This window comes from Cimex lectularius, unplaced genomic scaffold (genome assembly GCF_000648675.2).
Source record: "Cimex lectularius strain Harlan isolate CLEC.00 unplaced genomic scaffold, Clec_2.1 scaffold19, whole genome shotgun sequence".
Lineage (NCBI taxonomy): Eukaryota > Metazoa > Arthropoda > Insecta > Hemiptera > Cimicidae > Cimex > Cimex lectularius.
Window position 1 is genome coordinate 1,534,947 of NW_019392664.1, and position 19,928 is coordinate 1,554,874.

At 34.8% G+C, this 19,928-nt stretch overlaps 2 protein-coding genes across 8 annotated transcripts in view; one reads left to right on the forward strand and one right to left on the reverse strand.

Moving 5' to 3' along the window:
• Nucleotides 1-8,278, reverse strand: part of LOC106662188 (venom allergen 5) — a 31,187-nt gene extending 22,909 nt beyond the window's left edge. For both annotated transcript variants that reach the window (XM_014386061.1, XM_014386060.1), the window contains exons 1-7: nucleotides 8,174-8,278; nucleotides 7,881-8,050; nucleotides 7,679-7,785; nucleotides 7,545-7,623; nucleotides 7,327-7,490; nucleotides 2,082-2,197; nucleotides 1,924-2,015 (exon numbers count right to left, since the gene is read on the reverse strand). In XM_014386061.1, coding sequence (XP_014241547.1) covers nucleotides 1,924-2,015; nucleotides 2,082-2,197; nucleotides 7,327-7,490; nucleotides 7,545-7,623; nucleotides 7,679-7,785; nucleotides 7,881-7,959 — 637 coding nt within the window. In that variant the 5' untranslated portion in view covers nucleotides 7,960-8,050; nucleotides 8,174-8,278. The remainder of the gene's footprint in view (nucleotides 1-1,923; nucleotides 2,016-2,081; nucleotides 2,198-7,326; nucleotides 7,491-7,544; nucleotides 7,624-7,678; nucleotides 7,786-7,880; nucleotides 8,051-8,173) is intronic.
• LOC106662187 overlaps nucleotides 1-19,928 on the forward strand; it is a 25,462-nt gene continuing 5,534 nt past the window's right edge. The window contains exons 1-2 of one of the 6 annotated variants that reach the window (XM_014386054.2): nucleotides 1-267; nucleotides 328-530. The gene's annotated coding sequence lies outside the window, so the exon portion shown is untranslated. The other 5 variants (XM_014386053.2, XM_014386057.2, XM_024224981.1 and 2 more) reach the window with 5 other exon arrangements.

The window sequence follows — 19,928 nt, forward strand, 5'->3', positions numbered from 1 at the left end:
TTTTATTTAAATATTCCATAACTCATTATGTTTTCTATTATGGTACTGAATGTTAGTTACCCCATTAGTAAGATTTTATTACTTAAGTAAGTTAATTGTAAATTTAGAAGTTCAAAAATTTGTTAAAAATTATGTGCGTTATTGTGTTCTTACGGAGGTTACAAGAAATGGAAAACATCTGCTTGACGTCCGGTATTTTAAAAAATAAAGCGCAAATTTTGTAAGTAGTTTTGTTCGAATTAGGCTCGAAACTGAGACCTTTATAGTGTAAGTCTCAATTTACGTCAACACTTTAACCGTTACCGTTGTAACCCTTTTTTTATACAGAAAAAAAGCTAAAATAGACGGTGTTTTGTTGTTGGGTATGGAGCTGAGGTGACAGTACGGCCGCGAGGAGAAGGAGTCGAGAGGAGGAGACGAGTTCGGTCAGGTCGGCTTGGGGACACGGACAGAATCAAGCTCGCTGGAGATTTTTCCTCGGGAAAAAAAAAGAAGGAAAAGAAGAAAATTCGTCATCCGCAGCTAAGTGTGTATGTGGTGGTGGTCAGGTCTGACTTGAAGTTCTCGGACTTCAACATAGACAAATATCGGTGTAGGATAAATAAACTATACTAACTAGTAGAGTGTGTATACGCACTATTGTTATCACTCCGCGCTAATTAAACTATTTTATGTTATAGTTATAAGAGGTACCTTTTCGTTTGATTGTTAATAATTTCTTTTTGCTTGTGAGTGAGGACATTAGTATTAAGTTAATTTCTTTTAGTTTATCGTTCTGTTCACTGTAGGAATAAGGAGAAAAAAAAGTTGTTGTTTTTTCTTTTTTTATATAAATTGTACGAAGGGATGTGTTAGTTGTCTATTTTACGTTTATTATTAGTGCTATGTATTTTGAATAATGACAATTAAGGTTTTTAGTTGAGATGAAAAAAAGCTAATGGCACGAGAGGGATTCGAACCCCACGACCTTAGGCTAGATACGCCGCTGCTCTACCACCTGCGCAGGTCATTTTTGCTATTTTTCAAATCTCGTGTAATCAATTTGATTCTCGGCGACAATTGAAATGGCGACGGAGAGCTTTAGTGAAGTGTACTTCATTTTTAAATCATTAATTCACTACTTTCGTGATCCGCTTGACCAATTAATACATGACAATTAATTAAGGTTTTTAGTTGAGATGAAAAAAACATTTGAAAAATGGCAAAAGGAGGGAAAACTCAAAAGGTGGGGTTGAGGTGGGGCGTTGATGTCCGAGTGGATCTTGGTCACGATAGCTCAAGTGGTAGAGCAGCGGCGTATCTAGCCGAAGGTCGTGGGTTCGAATCCCTCTCGTGCCATTAGCTTTTTTCATCTCAACTAAAAACCTTAATTAATTGTCATGTATTAATTGTTCAAGCGGACCACGAAAGTAGTGAATTAAGAATTTTGAATAATTTTTAAGGGTTCGCGCTGCTTCAAGACCAACGGAAGGAAACCGGCCATCAGTCCTAGGTAGTAGTGTGGATAGAGGCGCTGCCTCCTAATCATGGGTTCCGCGATCTTTTTGAACGTACGGCCGTATGTTTTTTTCCCTTTTCTCCTCTCTTTCTTTCTTCTTTTTCTTTTCCCTTTTTCTTTCTTTATTTCAATTTAGTTCCCGTTTCTTTATCTATATTTTTTTCATATACATTATTCCCCTTTCCTCCCTCAAACAAGCTCCTACCCATCCGCATTACATTATTATTAATTTTGTCGCTTCCTCCTTTGTTTCCCTTGGACAAAGGAGGACGACTGGCGCCCAACATTTTATTCCTTTCGTTTACATTATTTTCCTTATCCATTAACCCACCGGCTGGCCACCTAGGTGAGGTTTCGACCGTAACACTGACATCGATGAAATGCAAGATAAAACATATTAAAAAAATCTTGAAAAAAAAACTTACTGCACAACCCTTGCGTGTCTTGGGTTGGTGTGAGATGATGATGGTTACAACCATTTCCACGTCTGTAAGGAGATTCGGTTGGTTTATTTCCTCTGAAAAGTACAATAGTATTACTCATGTGCTAATAGTGTAAAGATTACAGCTCTCTTAGTACTTACTTTGGAGCATAGTTGCAGACGTAATATTTTATGTAATGTTCGTCTTTGCCGTTTTTGTCTTTTTTCTTAAAGTAGCTGAAGCCGCAGCCGACTTTGTACGAATCAGCCCAAACAAGCTGTAAGAATTACAATATAAGATGCGGTCAGACCATTATTTTTACATATTCCATACACAATGGAATATAGTATTAACTATTTAGTTAAAAAACATTTTTAGTTACGAATTACTTAACTTACCATGTTAAACTGGGGTGTATAGTTTTATTGTTTTACAATAAATGAAATATATGTATCTGGGACCAATGTATAACGAAATTAAGAGTATTTATTAGCATTAAGGTGAACTAAGAAATAGCCAATTCGATATAGATATTAAGAACCGTATGGAATCTCATATTTATGAGACAGTGATGTAGATATTGGCAATAATAAGACGGGCTCGTTTAGAACCATCCAAAAGCCAAATACGGGATATCCGGGCAAGGTTGGAGATGAATGAGAAGTTCGGATCGGTTCTTACAGATTTGAGTAAGTAAGTGAACTTGCATAATCAGTCTCCATTGTCGCCACAGCCAATATATCAAACGAAATGCAAGAAAAAAACAATTATCTGGAGATAGTGAGCGATCAATGTAGTCAGAGACATAATTGGGAGCTCTACTCCCTACTAAATAGCCTAATGCAATTATATAATCAAATAATTTTATAAAAAGCAGATGGGCATGTCATATGGCAAGAGTATTGGAGAGATCGTCAAAAGACTTCTAAATTAAAATTTATGTGGTATTGGTCTAAGAGGGCGTCCTAAGCTACGCGGCTTGTGAGGAAAGACACCAAAAACGTACTGAGCGAGCTAAACTGGAGATCTGAAATGGTTCAGGAACACTAGCGAAGCTCTTTGAACTGGAATGTCGCTCTGATGATGATGTAGAAATAACCGTAGCCCTTTGCCTTTCGCGAATGAATGTAAGTTGTACAGAATATGGTACATGTATTTGTAAATGCAATGGAAATATGGAGTGTAATAAGTAGAGACCGGATTTTTATGTAATAAAAATTGGCAAAATATGCCATTAAATATGCAGTTCAAAGCCCTGAAATATGCAATAATATGCAGTATTAATACGTTAAAATATGCCATGATTTACAGTAAACCATTTTTTTTATTATCCGTAACTTTAAACAGAAATATAGATAATTAAAGGAAATAGATATTAACATTCTTTAAAACTGAAAATAATTGTAATTCACAAGTACTTAGAGTTTATTTATATTTTTAAAAAATATTTTCTCACACAATTAAATTATATATTTTAGGCTAATTGAGTATAATTAATGTTAATAAACAAATACTAAATTGTCTTCAGTGAAATTGTGCTTTCGGCCACTTAAAAGTTGTTTATACACAGAAAATGACCGTTCTACATCCACGAAGTGATAGGGGCAAATTTAAAACAACTTAACATCCTAGGATCTGAAAAGTCACTTATTTTGGCGTCTTTTTCTGCTTGAAGAATATTATTTATTGATAGAAATGATGAATAGTGGAGTGAGTGCGGTGTTTAATCCTTTTAAAAAGATAGTTCCTGTAGAACTCCTTCAACCTGATGATGAGCAAAAAGCTCGAAATCCGGATCGTTGGAAAAAAAAATTACTGTGAATAGGAACTATTATTTTTTGTGAGCAATTTCCCAAGATTTTTTTTTTTTACTTCATCTTTCTTAGTTTTAAAAAGATTTCCGATTTCGCCTGGAATCAAGTCAATTTTGGCTTCCGGGTCTAGTTTAAAGGCAACGAAGTTTTGTGATTGAACTGATTAAAAAAGAGTGAGATTTGATAAATGTTCAAGATTTTACAACCTTCGAATTTTCTATTAAACCTGAGACTTGGTTTAAACTTTGGGCTGAATCAAAATCTTTTTTTTTTTAATTGACGAATAACTTCACAGTATTTTTCCCAATGTTCCGTATAAAACAATGCCGTAGTTAACCACGTGCCGCACCTTGTGAGCACAGGTGTTGCAGGTAAAGATTCATTCATCATTTCCTTGTAAACAACCACGCGAGAAGGAGCCTTTAGAAAGATCTTTTTGCCTTGTTAATTAGTGAATTTAATTCGGGGAAAGAATCGCGAAACTTTTTCATGTGTTCCCAGCCTTAACCATGGGAGGCCGCGTTCAAGAGCAACAAAACCCGATTTTCCATTTCGCGATCAGTGGAAAAGATTTTTAAACTGGAATTAATAAAACGGCATTTGTGTCGTGATTTGTTTTATCTAGTATTTTTGACGCGAAAATAAATGGGTAGCCAGCTTCGTGGCAAGTCAACTTTCCTATTGAAAGGTTAGCAACATAATTACCACTAACGTCTATGGTTTCATCAACAACAAGATATATTTAGTTGTCGCCAATGTGTTTTTATGACAAATATCTAAGTAATATTTACGGAGCGTGTTCTCATTCGGGATATTTCGATTCGCTAACAAAGAAAAAAATTCGTTGAGGACGGAATTCTTGAGTTTGAAAAACGGAATATCGGCCAAAATCGATGCCAGAGACAAATTTTCGGGAAAAGTGTCTCTTGGTTTAGATGTTGATTGAGTCAACAAAAGTTGACCCTTTGAAAATCGTGGTTCCAGCGAATGTGCACCTAAAAGAAAATATGAAATGTCAATGCGCTTAATCACGACAAAAAATTTTCTCTGGAAATTCACGTTATCAATTCCCTTCTACAAAGTCAAAAAAAAAACTTTCCAGTTTTAATGTGTTGCTCTAGCTAAAATTTTTTATCGCACGTAATTGGTTTACCACAAGGTTGGCAGTACACAATTTGGCCGTCAAAAGTAAATGTGACATAATTTTTTTTGAAGTGAAATCTTCTTTAGGCGCGCTCAGCACTTTTTTTTTGTGAGTATTGAATGAGACCGAGCCGTCATGCTCGAAGATGTAACGCTCATTCCAGTAGAATCATTGAAAATAATTATTGTGAATATAATTATTGAGAATAATTAATTATTCTTTAATTGTAATTCATCGTAATAATTTATCATAATACACGTGTAAGAACATATGTTAATAAGACAGAATTTGTCGTGTATTTATAAAACATTCGTGCTGGATAAATATTATATGTTGACTAACAATGTTGATGTATCGGATGGATTAGCAAATGGTGTAGTAGGAAAATTGTGCTTCATCGATTATGATAACAATGGCGAAATCATCAGAATTTGGCTCATATTTCCAAATCCAGAAAAAATTGGAAAGAAAATACGAAGTAAAGTTTCAGGGTACATTACGGATCATAACATACCAAGGAACGCTGTACCTATAGCCAGAAGATCGAGCACTATACCAACTTAATAATAACAAAACTATAAATGCTAAACGTAATCATTTTCCGGTGGTGTCTGCATGCGCTATAACGATTCACAAGTCACAAGGAGCAACATTCGATGAAGTTGTTTATGAGTATGAGAAAACGCATACTCAGCAATTGGTATATGTCGCATTAACAAGAGTAACACGCATCGAAGGGCTGTATATTGTGAATGAAAGAAACACGGCTACATACGGCCGAAGAGAATCTACATCCCTCATTGATTTACAAAATAAATTCAAAAGGCTATCACTTAACAAGCTTCAAACAATCACTGATGTTTTAATAAACTTCATTTCCAATAGAAAGGATATAGAAAGGATCTCGATGATACTGTTACACAACGTTCGACTATACTGATTTTATCTGAAACTTGGGTGGACAATGAAGAAAAAGTCGATGTCCCGAATTTTGATTGTGTGGTGAAATTCAAAAGACCTGATCGCCGATCTGCAGGTGTAGCTATATTCAAAAATAAGAGAGACACGTCGACTCTTGTTAGTTCGCTGATGGATGTCACACTTCAACATTCAGAAACATTTGAATTCAATATATCACCAATTGGCGAAATTTGAGTATCGAAATGTACAATAGAAAATAGACAAGAAATTGTAATAGTAGCTATTTATATTTCACCTAATCAAAGTGTAAAAGACATCATCAAATTCATCCACGCAAACTTAATTATCTACACCAAGGATCTGCTCTTCTCTAAGAACATTTCTATACATTACCAATGATTATGAGTGGAAATTTCAATGTTGACTTCTCCAAAGATACATCAAAGCCTCTAGTGGATTTTTTGAAAACAAAATTCTTAATATGTCCAATGGCACAAATGAAAGTACAACGAAATATGGAACAACGATTGACGGAGTTTTTGTGAGATATTTAGGAAATTCATTTCAATCAAAAGTATTTGTCTCATATTTCAGTTACCATAAACCAATAGTTTCGTTTCTAGAGTCTGATACCAACGACAATCAGTCAGAGCACAATCAAATTCCTACACAATCATAATTGTATACATTTTCAACGTAATTACATTGTGATTATACAAAATAAAGAACAAAAATTGTATTTCGTATTGTTAATTTACCCTAATTTAAGTTTTCACTTCTACCGTGTGCTCTAGACCACACACCCAACTTTTTTTTTATTATTAAAATGCTCCAGCCACCTTTTGATTTTGACAGAAACTGACTGCGTAATCTTAGGCATGTTGTAGGCTTAAATGTTACAGGTACAGCACAACTGAATTGAATATTGAAATAAGACCTAAGAAGAGGTTTTGTTTTATATTCTATAATTATTCAGAAACCGTGAGATGCGGTGTGGTGTTTATATTCTATATTCTATAGTTATATTATATTATATAGTTGAGGCCTGTTTCAGTTTACTTCGAATTAAATCGACTTTCCGTCAACTTGTTATTTTTTTTACAGATTTTTTTTTATGTTCCCCTGAAAACCAATAGATTATTTTAGATATTTTGGGAGATATTGTTCAAATATGCAATTTTATGCGATGTTCATCAAATATGCAAAAATATGCTCTATAAAATATAACTTTCGGCTTCCTAGATACATGATTCGGATAGATAATTGATTTCTCGGTCGTATATGATGGCAAACCAAATACGCAACTGCATAAAAATCCGGTCTCTAGTAATAACGTTTAAAACTGCTTGAAGTAAAGATTTTTTGTTTTTAAAAACTGGTTGAAATTACAGAAAAGAATCTTTGAGTTATTTAAACTCAAATTCCGAATGACATTACGACCAAACTATTATCGTGATTTTTTTTCTGTCGAGTCATTTTATTTCATGCTTGTTTAATTATATGGAATCTAATTTATTGGACGCTTACTTGAGTGAAATGTCTGACATCTTCTGTCGTCGCCCCCTTGTATTTTAAGCCTTCTTTGTACCATTCGTCAATTTGTTCTTTGAACTTCATAGTACCCTTAGAACTACTTTCTCTGTTTGTGGTAATAGTCTGCCATATTGTTTGTCCTACGTCGTTTTTACCCTCTAGAATGAAGAAGACAGTTGAACGGAAGTTTCAAAAGAGATAACATAACTTACGAATTGTCGGCGAGTCGTGCTCATAGAGACAGGAACTCGCAAGTTTTTGGGCCTGGGTTTCCAACTCATGATCCCAGTACTGAAAAATCGATTAATAAATACCTACGTTTTTTTTTTTCGACAATGGATTTTACCAATTTTCGCATATTCTCTGTTGGTATAGTAGTGGCGACCCTCTGCCGATAATGGTTGTGCCAATTTACAATATCTTTCTTGTCTTGGCAGGTTAATGTGTAACTGCCTAGGCGGTTGATTAATTGCATTAAATTAGTAAGAAAAAATCGACCGGATTTTTATAACGGCAGAAAAATAACGTAGATAACGGTTCATACTTACTTAAAAGAGTTCCATTTACGCAGGCCCGAATAACATTCACGAGAGAGAGAAAAATTACACAAGTGACAAGTTTTGCCATCTTGATCAAGTTGTGAAACTTGACGATTTTAAATTATGGAACTAATGAATTTTTTTCAGTCCGACAGACGTGTAGTTGAAGTTAGAATTTTCTGGTTGACAAATAGAAATAATTTTGTTACTATAAAACCATTTTCAATAACAAAGTATTTTACTTCTGAAAGAATGCTTAAAAACAACAAAGAATATTTTGGTTAATTAAACTTTATAATTACCGTGTACAATGTTAGGTAGTTTTAATTTCAAAAATTTATTTTTAAAAATTATTCTTGTGCACTGTGAGTTTCCTTTCAAAGACTAAATTCGAGCAAAGACTGTGTACATATATATACATATCAACGCACCATTTCGGGGTGGGGTGGCCTACGTTAAGCCTCGGCCGTTGTTTCTTTAGTACAATGCAAAACGTATTAGATTAAAACGAAATTACTATAATTACGAAATGTTAATTATATCATCTTCAGACGACCTTAGACATAATTTTCTTAAAAAGAATTATTAATTGAAACAAGTAATTTGGTCAATAGATCACTAAATATAATAGAAGTTAAGCAATCGCTCGAAGTATACTTCGACTTGCAGAATCTTGCAATGTTTAATTAAACCGACAGACTGACGGGCAGAAGGCTATCTTACGAGTAAGGCAAGGATATTTGGGGGATAGGGTTTTTATACTATTTTAAAGAAATGTTGGGGGGCGTCGGCGGCAACGGTTTAGGCGTTGACACGGCGCTCATCACTGTAAGGTAAAGGTCCCGGGTTCGAATCCAGCGGCCCTGCATTCGAACCCGACATTCACACAACGTCGGTTTATGTAAACATAACTTTCGATTCTTTAAATATTGGTACCATGTTTTCATTTAACAATACTTAATTTTTGTCTAATTTAATTAAACTAGTATTATATAAAAATATTGATTCGTTCACATCATTTCATTTAATTACAATTGTTTCATTTTTAAAAGGTAAATAATAGTCTATAAATGGTACATATTTAATAAATGATGTGCTTGATGTGTACAAATATCTACAATCAAAAAGATTTTCATTTGCAGTAATTTATTTAATACAATTATCATTAATTTTTGATATGTTGCTACAATAATTTTGATTACTTATATCTATACAAGTAGCGGTAAATAGGTCATCCGTCGCTTTAAGAATTATAGACGTGTATGTATATATTGGTTTTTTGTTCTTTTTTACGAGGGTTTTTATGATCAATTGAGAGCTTATTAAAATTTCTTATCGATTGCTATAGGGCACTGCTCCAGGACGATTTTTTGGCTCCACAGCTCAATTGACGTTATTCCTAAAAAATGTAAAAATTAACATGTTCCCGAATTTTTGAATTTACTGATGAATGGACTCAATCTAGGAAAACATTTAAAAAATCATCTGCGTAAAATTTTCAAAAAATAAGACCTACGCAGACTTAAAAGGCTGAAAAAATATGCATTTCGAAGTTGTCATTTTTTCGTGCAAAAACCAGGTTATTTTTTGATGGCTGTTTACTTTAATTCAATGGAAATAATCATTGCTGCCTAGTTTTTTTATAAAGAATTTTGTTCAGTTTTAAGAAGAGATTTTCGTTTTGATTTTATGACAACAAAATCCACCTATGAATCGTTTTCTGTTTTTCTTTTTTTACGAGGGTTCGCAACAGCAGATATATCAACCCTCGGGGTGCCGGTGTTTTTGAAAAAAAGCCCATTTGTAAGTATGTCGGGTTCGAATGCAGGGCCGCTGGATTCGAACCCGGGACCTTTACCTTACAGTGATGAGCGCCGTGTCAACGCCTAAACCGTTGCGGCCACCGACGCCCCCCGTATATATTGTTGTTACATGATCTTTTTTTATTTACAGGATAGGATAATAGAAAATCTGTTTCAAGGGTGGAACTTTGTAAAGGCACGTCTACATAATAATAAAGTCCGTTATTCATAAAAGAGCCATGTACTTTGGTTAATTGCCAGAGTGTACTAAGACTGGGCGATATAAAGGATATATTTCTCGTCTTTTTCAATGATTTAGATCAGGGGTCGGCAACCTTTTTCGGACGGCGGGTCATTTTCAAAATAAAATTTTTTATGCGGTCCGCACATTCAAATGTAACTTTTAGGGATGGTTAGGGATGGTTAGGGTAACTTAGGGGTTATGTAACTTAAATAGTGCTTTTATATCATATACGAGTATAAATATTATTATGGGGAGTGGGGATTAAACTTGCGCAGTAAAATAGGTTTCCCATACGCTTCTGTTAGGGCGCATTTTTGTCACCGGCCACATTTCGGCACGCTCACGCTCTAAGTTTGTTGATTTTTCCTGAAATTATATTGTGCTTTGGCGGGCCGTGCAAAAAGTTGCAAAGAGCCGCAGGGTGCCGACACCTGATTTAGATAATCATATGTTAGGATTGAAGGACGTAATGTTTTAAGTTTACAGAATTATATAGAAATTAATTAATTTTGTTATCTAACAATACTAGATTTACGAATATAGCATTATAAATTTTGATTATTTCTAATTGGGTTAATATAGGATTTGTTAATGGTTTTATTTTTCTATTATTGCCTCTTATCGTCTGAATGTCATGATTGAATTGGTCAATTAATTTTTTGTTAATAGCCATCTGATTTTCAACATTATGCTGCAAAAGAAAAGAATTACTTTCGATGGCGTTTATCGCTTTATTCGGAAATCGTGAGATGCGGTCTGGTGGGATGTAGGTTTCAGAAAACATTTTCTTTATCGTGCCACGTTTCCACCTTTATTGAGATCATCTTCAGGGCCTGGGATTTACAAATATTGTTTAAATTTAACAAATACATGTAGGATGTGGAAAATAGTGAATTTATACAATGCAAAAAAATATATTTTATATTCAAAGTATTTCTACTCACTCAAATGTTGGTTTTCTGCGTAATTGTGGCATTCTTGCGTGTCGTGTTGAGAGTGCCAGTGAGATATTGCTGTTTTATGTTTATATACGTTGCATTTTGAAAGGGTGGGGAAGGAAGTCGGTATAGAAAAGACATTTTTGTATAAGGAGTTGGCTTCTTTGAGCTGAAAAGAGCCGACTATGGGAAAAAACGTTGGTAATGGTCCGGCCAGATTATCCTTTCAGGATTGTATAGAAGGGGATAATTCGGACAAGAAAAGCTAAATTATTGAAAAATTAGACGATGTAAAAATTTTTGATGTGCGTACGAAAAAGACTCAGGGAACCAAATTGCAGCAATAACAGTCAATGACCTGATACTTCTGAGAAGAAGGATTGAGTCTATTGACTAAACTAGGGAACTGGGAAGGTACAATAAGCCAGAAGGCTGCAGTGCCTGGGGAACACAAGCCCCGCTTCCCGGCATCCCTTCCACCATACCATACCATACCATGGTGAGATGTAAAGTTGAGGTAGCGATCTGTTGTTTTTGGTACCAATCTGTGATTAATGTGCCGTCTGGTTGGTTGTTTTATTACGAGTGATTCTAAAAATGGTATTGTTTTGTTGTTTTCGATTTCATGTGTAAATTGTAGGCGTGGGTGAAAGCTATTAATTGTATCTAATGTAGTTTGAATTTGATCTGTGGGAACTGCTGTCAATATATCATCGACGTATTTAGTGAGGAAGGGTAATGGGAAAGGAAGTTGTGGTATAACTGTATTTAATAGATGTGTCATAATCATGTCTGCAAGTATCGGGCCGAGGTTCCTACCCAAGGCTATGCCAAATAGTTGTTTGTAAAATTGATTGTTGTATGTAAAATATCCGTTAACACAGCAGTGTCGAACCATTGTAACGAACGTGTTCTTTGATAGAGTTGGGTATGGTGTTATGTTGGGCCATTTATCTTTAATACACTGGCAGTGTTGAATAGTTGAATAGCAACAATAGCAGGTCCATTCATCAAGTCCATTAGTTCTTTCAAGGTGTCTGAATTTAGTCCGTCTAGCTTTAGTCGAATATAAGCTGTTTCGTAATTCTTGAATTCTGTTAACAAATAATATGGGGAATTCTTTAGGATTGAGTCTAGTTTGCATTAGACCTTGAATCAGCGAAATTTTGTTTCAAATGTTTAATTAAAGTTAGTAAATGATTTATATCATGCGAAACATTTCTGGCACGGCCAATTAGTTTGCTTTTTGGTTTTATGAATAAAACATTATGGTTGTAAACTCTTTCTGAAGTATTTTCTACACACAATACGCTGTATGCTGTTTCCAAAATTTCACAAAGGATAGTTCTGAAGGGTTTCCATCGAAGAAAGGGATGTGATCGTAGTCTTCTTTTTTTATAATTAATTTTTGGAGACATGCTAGAAGGAAGGATTGATTTGGCTACTTAATAAGCGAAATATGGCTACTATTCCTGGAGTAGTGTTCTTCTTTTCCAGGTTGCTGGTTCTTCTTTCTTCTGTCTTTGGCGATTTTCAAGACCCCTGAATGAGACGCATGGTCGCTGCAGGAATTTCTTCGGTGTTGACTTAACGAGAAGTTTCTTCGAACCGCGATCAAAGCACCGATGTGCACGCTAAAAGTTCAAGTCAAATGGACGCAATGACTTTAAAATGTCCATGTTAATGTCCAATGGACAAATAGTCACGACTTTAAAACGTTAGCTATTCGCGGTCCCTGTTCTGGGCGCCAATTAAGTAATCGCTCGAAGAAGAATTCTAAAAAAAGAAGCAACTTTATTGTCAAAACAGTACAATGTTTAATTTTTAACCGACAGTGACGGGCAGAAGACTATTGTTCGAGTAGGCAAGGATATTTGGGGATTAGGGTTTTTATACTATTTTAAGGGAATGCTGTTTAAGATGATGGGCGGCCGTCTGAACCTGCCAGACTTTTATGACGTGTTGGTCTGAGGGGCGTTTGGTTACACCTTAACTTGGATTTAATAAGTAAAACGAAGTATAACTTCACTAGCAGCTTCCCGTGGCCATTTCATATGTCGCTGAGAATCGAATCCTTATTACGCCATTAGAAAAATGGAAAAAATAGGAAACATTCGAAAGGTTGAAAGTTGAGATGGGGAGTTGGTGTCCGAGTGGATCGAAGTCACAGCTCAAGTGGCTGGTAGAGCAGCGGCGTATTCAGCCGAAGGTCGTGGGTTCGAATCCCGCTCATGGCATTAACTTTTTCAATTCAACCAGAACCTTACATAAAAAGATTAATTAATTGAAAGAAGTAATTTAGTCAATAGACAACTTTTATTATTATTTGACTATAGTATCATTGTAATATGTAATGTTTTTTTTTGCCCGTATTTTTAAACATTACGACACTTACTAAAGGCATTTATTAAATTGATTATTTTCTCTTTATTTTCCACAATTCCCGATATTTTGCAACGAGACGTCCCCATTTCATTTGCGCGAGTGCTCGCACAATTTCCCGATTCGATCCGAAAAATTATCGCTGAACACAAGAGACTAAAGTCGTGGTTTTTTTAAAGGTTATTTAAAGATTTAGGTTGAGAGAAAAAAGTCAGTGTCACGAGCGGGATTTGAACCCACGACCTTCGGTTAAATACGCTGCTGCTCTACCACTTGAGCTATCGTGACTTCGATCCACTCGGACACTAACTTCCATCCCAACCCCACCTTTCGAATTTTCCCTCCTTTTTGCCATTTTTCAAATGTCGTGTAATCTATTTGATTCTGAAGGTTTTGGTTGAGAGAAAAAAGTCAGTGTCACGAGCGGGATTCACGGAGGTGATTTATCTCAACCAAATCCTTAATTAATTGAAAATAATTTATTTGGTCAAGCGGACCACGAAACCTAATAAAATTTAATAAGCAAAATGAAGTATACTTCACTAAAGCACTCCGTGGCCATTTCGTTTGTCGATCAAATAGAGTACACGACATTCGAAAAATGGCACAAAGGAGGGACAATTCGAAAGGTGGGGTTGAGATGGGAAGTCAGTGCTCGAGTGGATCGAAGTCACGATAGCTCAAGTGGTAGAGTAGCGGCGTATCTAGCCGAAGGTCGTGGGGTCGAATCCCGCTCGTGTCACTGACTTTTTTATCTCAACTAAAAACCTTAATTAATTGAAAGATATTAATTGGTCAAGCGGACCACGAAAACTAGTGAACATATTATTAAACTTTCGTCAATCGTACAATATTTTGATTAAATATTTGTCTCTATTTCAGATCTAATTTTTTCAGAAGAAAAAAGCTGCTAGTACTTGTATATTGTTAATTGTAATATATATTGTAGCGAGTGAAAGGGAGAAGAAGGAGAGAGAGAAGAGAGTGAGAAAGAGAGAGATGGATAATTACATCAATTTTTTCATATACTTGATGAAATATTTATTAACTTCTTGTAAAAGACGGTTCTTACTCATAGATTTTCCTGATGTGTTAAAAAATGAAAAACCAAATGTATGAGTAAGAACCATAATATACAAAAAGTTAATCGAATTTCTCACCCCCCCCCACCACCGTTCAAATTATTCCTATTATTAAAAAATGATTTAGTTTGTTTTGGTTCAACGTACATGGAAACACATGACTGATTGATGATTTATATAAGATCAAAATCTGCACATACGTATATATGTACACACAGTCCACCGGCAATGCCAGCTTTTTGCTTTACAATGAATTACGGTAGGCCTCGAGCATCATCCACCCGAGATGTGGCAGTTCCGGATCAAATCTCGGTCGAGTTCATCCAGTAGCCGATGTTGGGCTGTAGTGGCTACCAACAGCTAAGTCATTTCAGCACCTAACACTATCCAGACCCATTCACACTCTCACATGCTCTTATAAACATTCCTTCCTACTTACATTCACTCAGTTAGGGTGGTGGAGTACTCGATATTCCTTCATCACCCTCTACAAATATATAAATAACATAATTGAGGGTTGATGGGGTATTCAATATTCCGCCATCGATCCTCTCACACTGCCCATTCACGCTAATAAATACATTCATTCTCAAGACAGTAGGGACACAAAACTGTCATTACTGTGTTCAATAAAACAACCCTGTTTCCTCCAAGATGCGGAACAAGGAACGCACAATTCTCATATCGGGTGGCTTCCCTCTCCATACGGACCCAACGGGTTGCACCCTTGAGTTCATTTCCAAAGTAAGAGTCCGTGTGTCAACCTCGAATGGCCTAGAAACACTATCTGTTGTTATTAATGTTTTCATTCAGTACTTCATTTGTACTAGTTTTATGCTTTAAATATTTACTCCGCGAAAAAATTAATTATGTATTTTATACATATTTGCACGATTTTTCCAAATGTTATAAATTTTGCTCTGAGTATTGAACGAATTTAAATAGTGAGGATTTTCAAACTAATCCAATTAGAGTTCCATCAGCTAAATGCTCGTAGAGTGAGGTCATGAAACGGCTTTCAAATTCACTTTTCCCAATTGTTTAAATATTTGTTATTGGTATTAAAAATTGGTTAAAAGAATCTCATCACAGGTGTTGTTTCAATGATCAATTGTAGGCGAACAAATAAACAATAAATAATGACAAAAATTTGAAATTACAGTGGTTTAAGTGTGACAGGTTTATTAAATTATAAAAATAGTATTTGATTTAAATTAATTTACTTAGAGGTAAAGTTGTTAAAAACAAACTTATCTTTAGCCTAACATATGCTGTAACAGACAGAGAATTGAAAAAATTAAACACCAAACATTTAAAAATAATTTTTATCTCAACTAAAAACCTTAATTAATTGAAAGTTCTTAATTGGTCAAGCGGACCACGAAAACTAGTGAACTGAATAAGTTATAAAAGTCACAATTGTGTATTGCGTTGTTGAAAATAACGATGCATTGTAGTTTCAGGTGTTTTTTGTTTGCACACCTGTTTAATTGAACTCAAACAAACAAAATTGTGCCTTTTTATTACGTATTAAAAATTTGTTAAAAGAATCTCAATAATTAATTTAAAAAAATGAAAATGTTACCACGTTTTTATCTAAACTTGTCACTAAATGAATATATATACAGGGTGAGTCATTTTTTGAAGCACCATTAGAAAATCAACGCAGGTGCGTTTAAATCTGACTCGAGGCTTATTTCCTTTGATTAATATGTTAATAAAAGAAAGCGAGTCAATTTTTGGTGCACCATAGGAAAATCAACGTTGGTGCGGCTAATTATGACTCGGCACATTTTATTTTGTTAGTCTCGTACCAAAAAATAGGCGAGTCACTTTTCGACGCACGGCACATTTTATTTTGTTAGTCTCGTACCAAAAAATAGGCGAGTCACTTTTCGACGCACCATTCGTTACAAATTAGTTTTAGTAGGTTGGAAGGAAAATAAACAAAACCAATAATATTAAAACATTATTCAAACACAATGTAAAAACTAAAAAAAATTCTTCACAAATTAATCTGATTAAGGTAAGAGTATTTTTTTCGTCCGATCATCGTTTTACGATAGACTAGGCTACTGTGTTGCAGCATATGGAGGTCTGTTCGAACAATTATTATAATGATTTTGAACATTTTTGATTTGCTAACAAAGGAGATTGTTATATTTATTTAATTTTTTACTTTACCAGAAAAAAATACTCTTAAACCTTAATCAAATTAATTTGTGAAGATTTTTTTTTTAATTTTTACATTGTGTTTGAATAATGTAAAAAATTAATCTGAATTAATTGATAAACCTTTATTACCACTCATAAAGCAATCCCATGGTGTTTTCCATCAGTAGTGAAAGAGTCAGGGATCCCTGCCTGTGAGCATTATGGTACCATCAGCAGAAAATAATTGACTGTAGAAACCTGAATTGTTCAGAAGTTCTATTAAGCTGTTTACTGTAATTAGCCATAAAAGAGGTGACAAACAGCCTCTCTGTGGAAAGCCTCCTTTGATATTAATTCTAAGAGTGCTACCACCTAAGCACACATTGACCATCCTTCCAAGTAAGTCTTCACCCATCTAGTAAGGTGATGGTCGAATCATCTAATGCTGATATAATGTGATAGGTATGCTAGGTCTAGATTTGAAATCTTTGAAGAAGCGGACATCACCAAATCACTCCCCGAGATTAAATGGACCAAAATCTTGGGGTTTGTGAACAGTTACAAGAGATTTATGCAGGACATGTGAGCCGACCAAGTCCCAGACCTTTTAGGGATGGGGTACGACTCTACCCAGGCATTTAACCCTCGAGTCTTGGTCGCCCACCCTGCTTAATATATAATATACAATCAGCATTATCAAACGCCCCTTGGATATCGAAGAAGCAGCCTAGTGTATATTCATTATTAAATAATGATTTCTCAATCCTGCCTATCAGTGACTGCAAAGCAGTTTCCATTGATTTTCCTGGTAAATAGGCATGCTGATTGGGATGTATCATTGTATTAATTCCACAATCAAGTCTGATATATCTATCTAAAATTTTCTCTATTATTTTTATGAAATAGAGAAAATTTTAGGTCTATACATGGTAAAAAATTGTCCATATAATCCCTTTGGGATAGAATATCAAAAAATCCTTTCTTAGCGGCTATGCACGTCATTATAGGAATGCACTGGTGAAATTTCAGCTCATTAGATCCAGGGGTTTGGTCTGTGCATTGTCCCAGTCAGTCACAGAACTGTTTTTTTATGTATACATTATATATTTGTACATCTGTTGTAGAGCCCTGAGGAAGGTAAAATAAAACACCGAAAGCTTGGCATAGTTTCAACACACAACATTCATTGGGCCACATCCCAATCCCACCATTTATTGTGAATAGCAACTGGTCAATCATCTTTACATTAAAAAAAGTTGATTATAAAATACTGTTAAAAGATTAAAAAATACCGTTAATTATAGTCAGATGATGTCTTGACATTCATCCTGTTTATTTTAATATTTTTAATGCAAATTATATGGCGTATTTAAGTTTTTGTGGATATACTTAGGCATATTTGAAGATTTTTTTTTTGGGGGGGGGGATAAATCCAGCCTTTATTTTTTAACAATGTTTCGGGATATGATATTTGGAGATCATGAGATGTGGTCTGGTGTGGCGTAAGTTTAGAAAAACATTTTCTTTATCGTGCCAATGTTTTGATCTTTATTGAGATCATCTTCAGGGCACGACACACAATAATGACATATCTACATGGAAAACAAACACTTTGAGTGAGTACAAATACTTTGATTAAGTCTAAAATTTCTAGCCTTGTATAAATTCTTTTTTTTTCACATCCTACATGTATTTGTATAATTTAAACAATGTTTATAAATCACAGGCCTTGAATATGATATTAAAGATCAAAACATTGGCACAATAAAGAAAATGTTCTTCTTCACACCAGACCACATCTCATGATCTTCAAATTATCATTAACTAACTAATTGTCACTAAATATCACACTTTTCTGGATATATGGAGAGAGAGCAGCTTTACCCAGAACTTCAGAATTTGGTAAAAAACAGTGACTTTGGGGTGTAGGAAATCGGTCTCTTTTCATAGCAGCAGTTTTTAAGAATCTTAGTATCTTAGTAAGAATTTTAAGGAATTTTAGCTTTTCAACTTCATCTGCTGGACTTGCGCTAATGGTGAAAACCAAGGCAAAAAAAAAAAAAAAACTTCATCTGCATAACAGGAAGCCCAGTTCCCTCCTTTAAGACTCTAGGGATTTTAACATTACTCTTTGTTAGAAAGTATTCCGCTGGTTTTCCGAATTGTCCAGAGAATGAAAAAGAAAATTCCAAATAAATCAAATTGTATGAAATTGCCAGAGAAAAGGTTCACCAATTCGTCTCGTGACGATTATAAATTGGACAAGACTTTTATCTCTCAATCTCAACTTTTTCCCGCCTTTGCAGTTTTATCGCATTGTTATGATTTCTGAATGTTCACTTCAAAAATAAAGAGCAAACCATTGGCCAATCTTTTTTTCCTGTAAGTGTTTTATTCATTTTTTTAAATATTTTTTTTTAAATTATTCATAGTAGTTATGTTTGTTCAAACAGTGCGATTAATTGCCTATATAAACCATCAAAGGTGCATTGATTTTATTACAAAATGTTTCTTCACTGTACCATTTTCATCCAAGTAACTTTTATTAGAGAATTTTTTCTTTGCGAAATATACAATTTTAAATTCATGGACAAATAAGTAATACATTATTAGCATTTTTTTTTTCATCTTTCATGAAATAAAATAATGAACAGTGGTGAAAAATTATTTTACAAACCACTTGTAGTAAGATTAAATAAATTATAAGTACAATAGGCTTAGCTTACAAAGGCGCTTTTGTTTGACTAGAATTGTATATCATCTAATTTAAATAATTACACATTTAATTCAAGAGATAACCATTTACATTAATAAATTAATAAATAAGCAATTTACTAATAATTACATAAATTATAAATCATTGAATAGACATGTACAATAGATAAGTTTAATAACAACACATTTACTTTTGTAAGTGGACGACGGCGCAGTGGCCGAATAATCTCTCAATATTCGCTTGATTTTCTATAAGCAACAAGAAATTAGTCGGCGTAAGCGCGTCGCTACTTATTCTTGTGTAGGGGAAGGTAAGGTTCTAGAATTCAATAAACCAGAGAGCATATTCAGTAACATTTATTGTACGCAATTCCGTCTCATAACGCCGTACCCAAACCACAGAATCTTAATTAATCTACAAGTCTGCCACAACTCTAAATCTGGGATGAGTCTATCAACAAAGGGACTTAGCCCAAAAGATGCTAGCCACAGCATCCTTTCTCTCGACCGTCGAATTGGCTCGATGGGTCACAACGGCTGTCCTCGCTGGCTCTGGCAGGTCGTTTTGTTGTATCCCAGATGGAGTGTGGCTGCTTCTCTTCCGGATCGACTCCTGGAGTCGACCGTCCTTGGTCTTTGATTTTGACTGACTTTCGATTTCCCAGTCATCCCTTTTATAATACCGGGTTCTCTACCAGAGTAGGGGGTGGAAAGGAAACTCAAAAGTCGGGGGAGTTCCC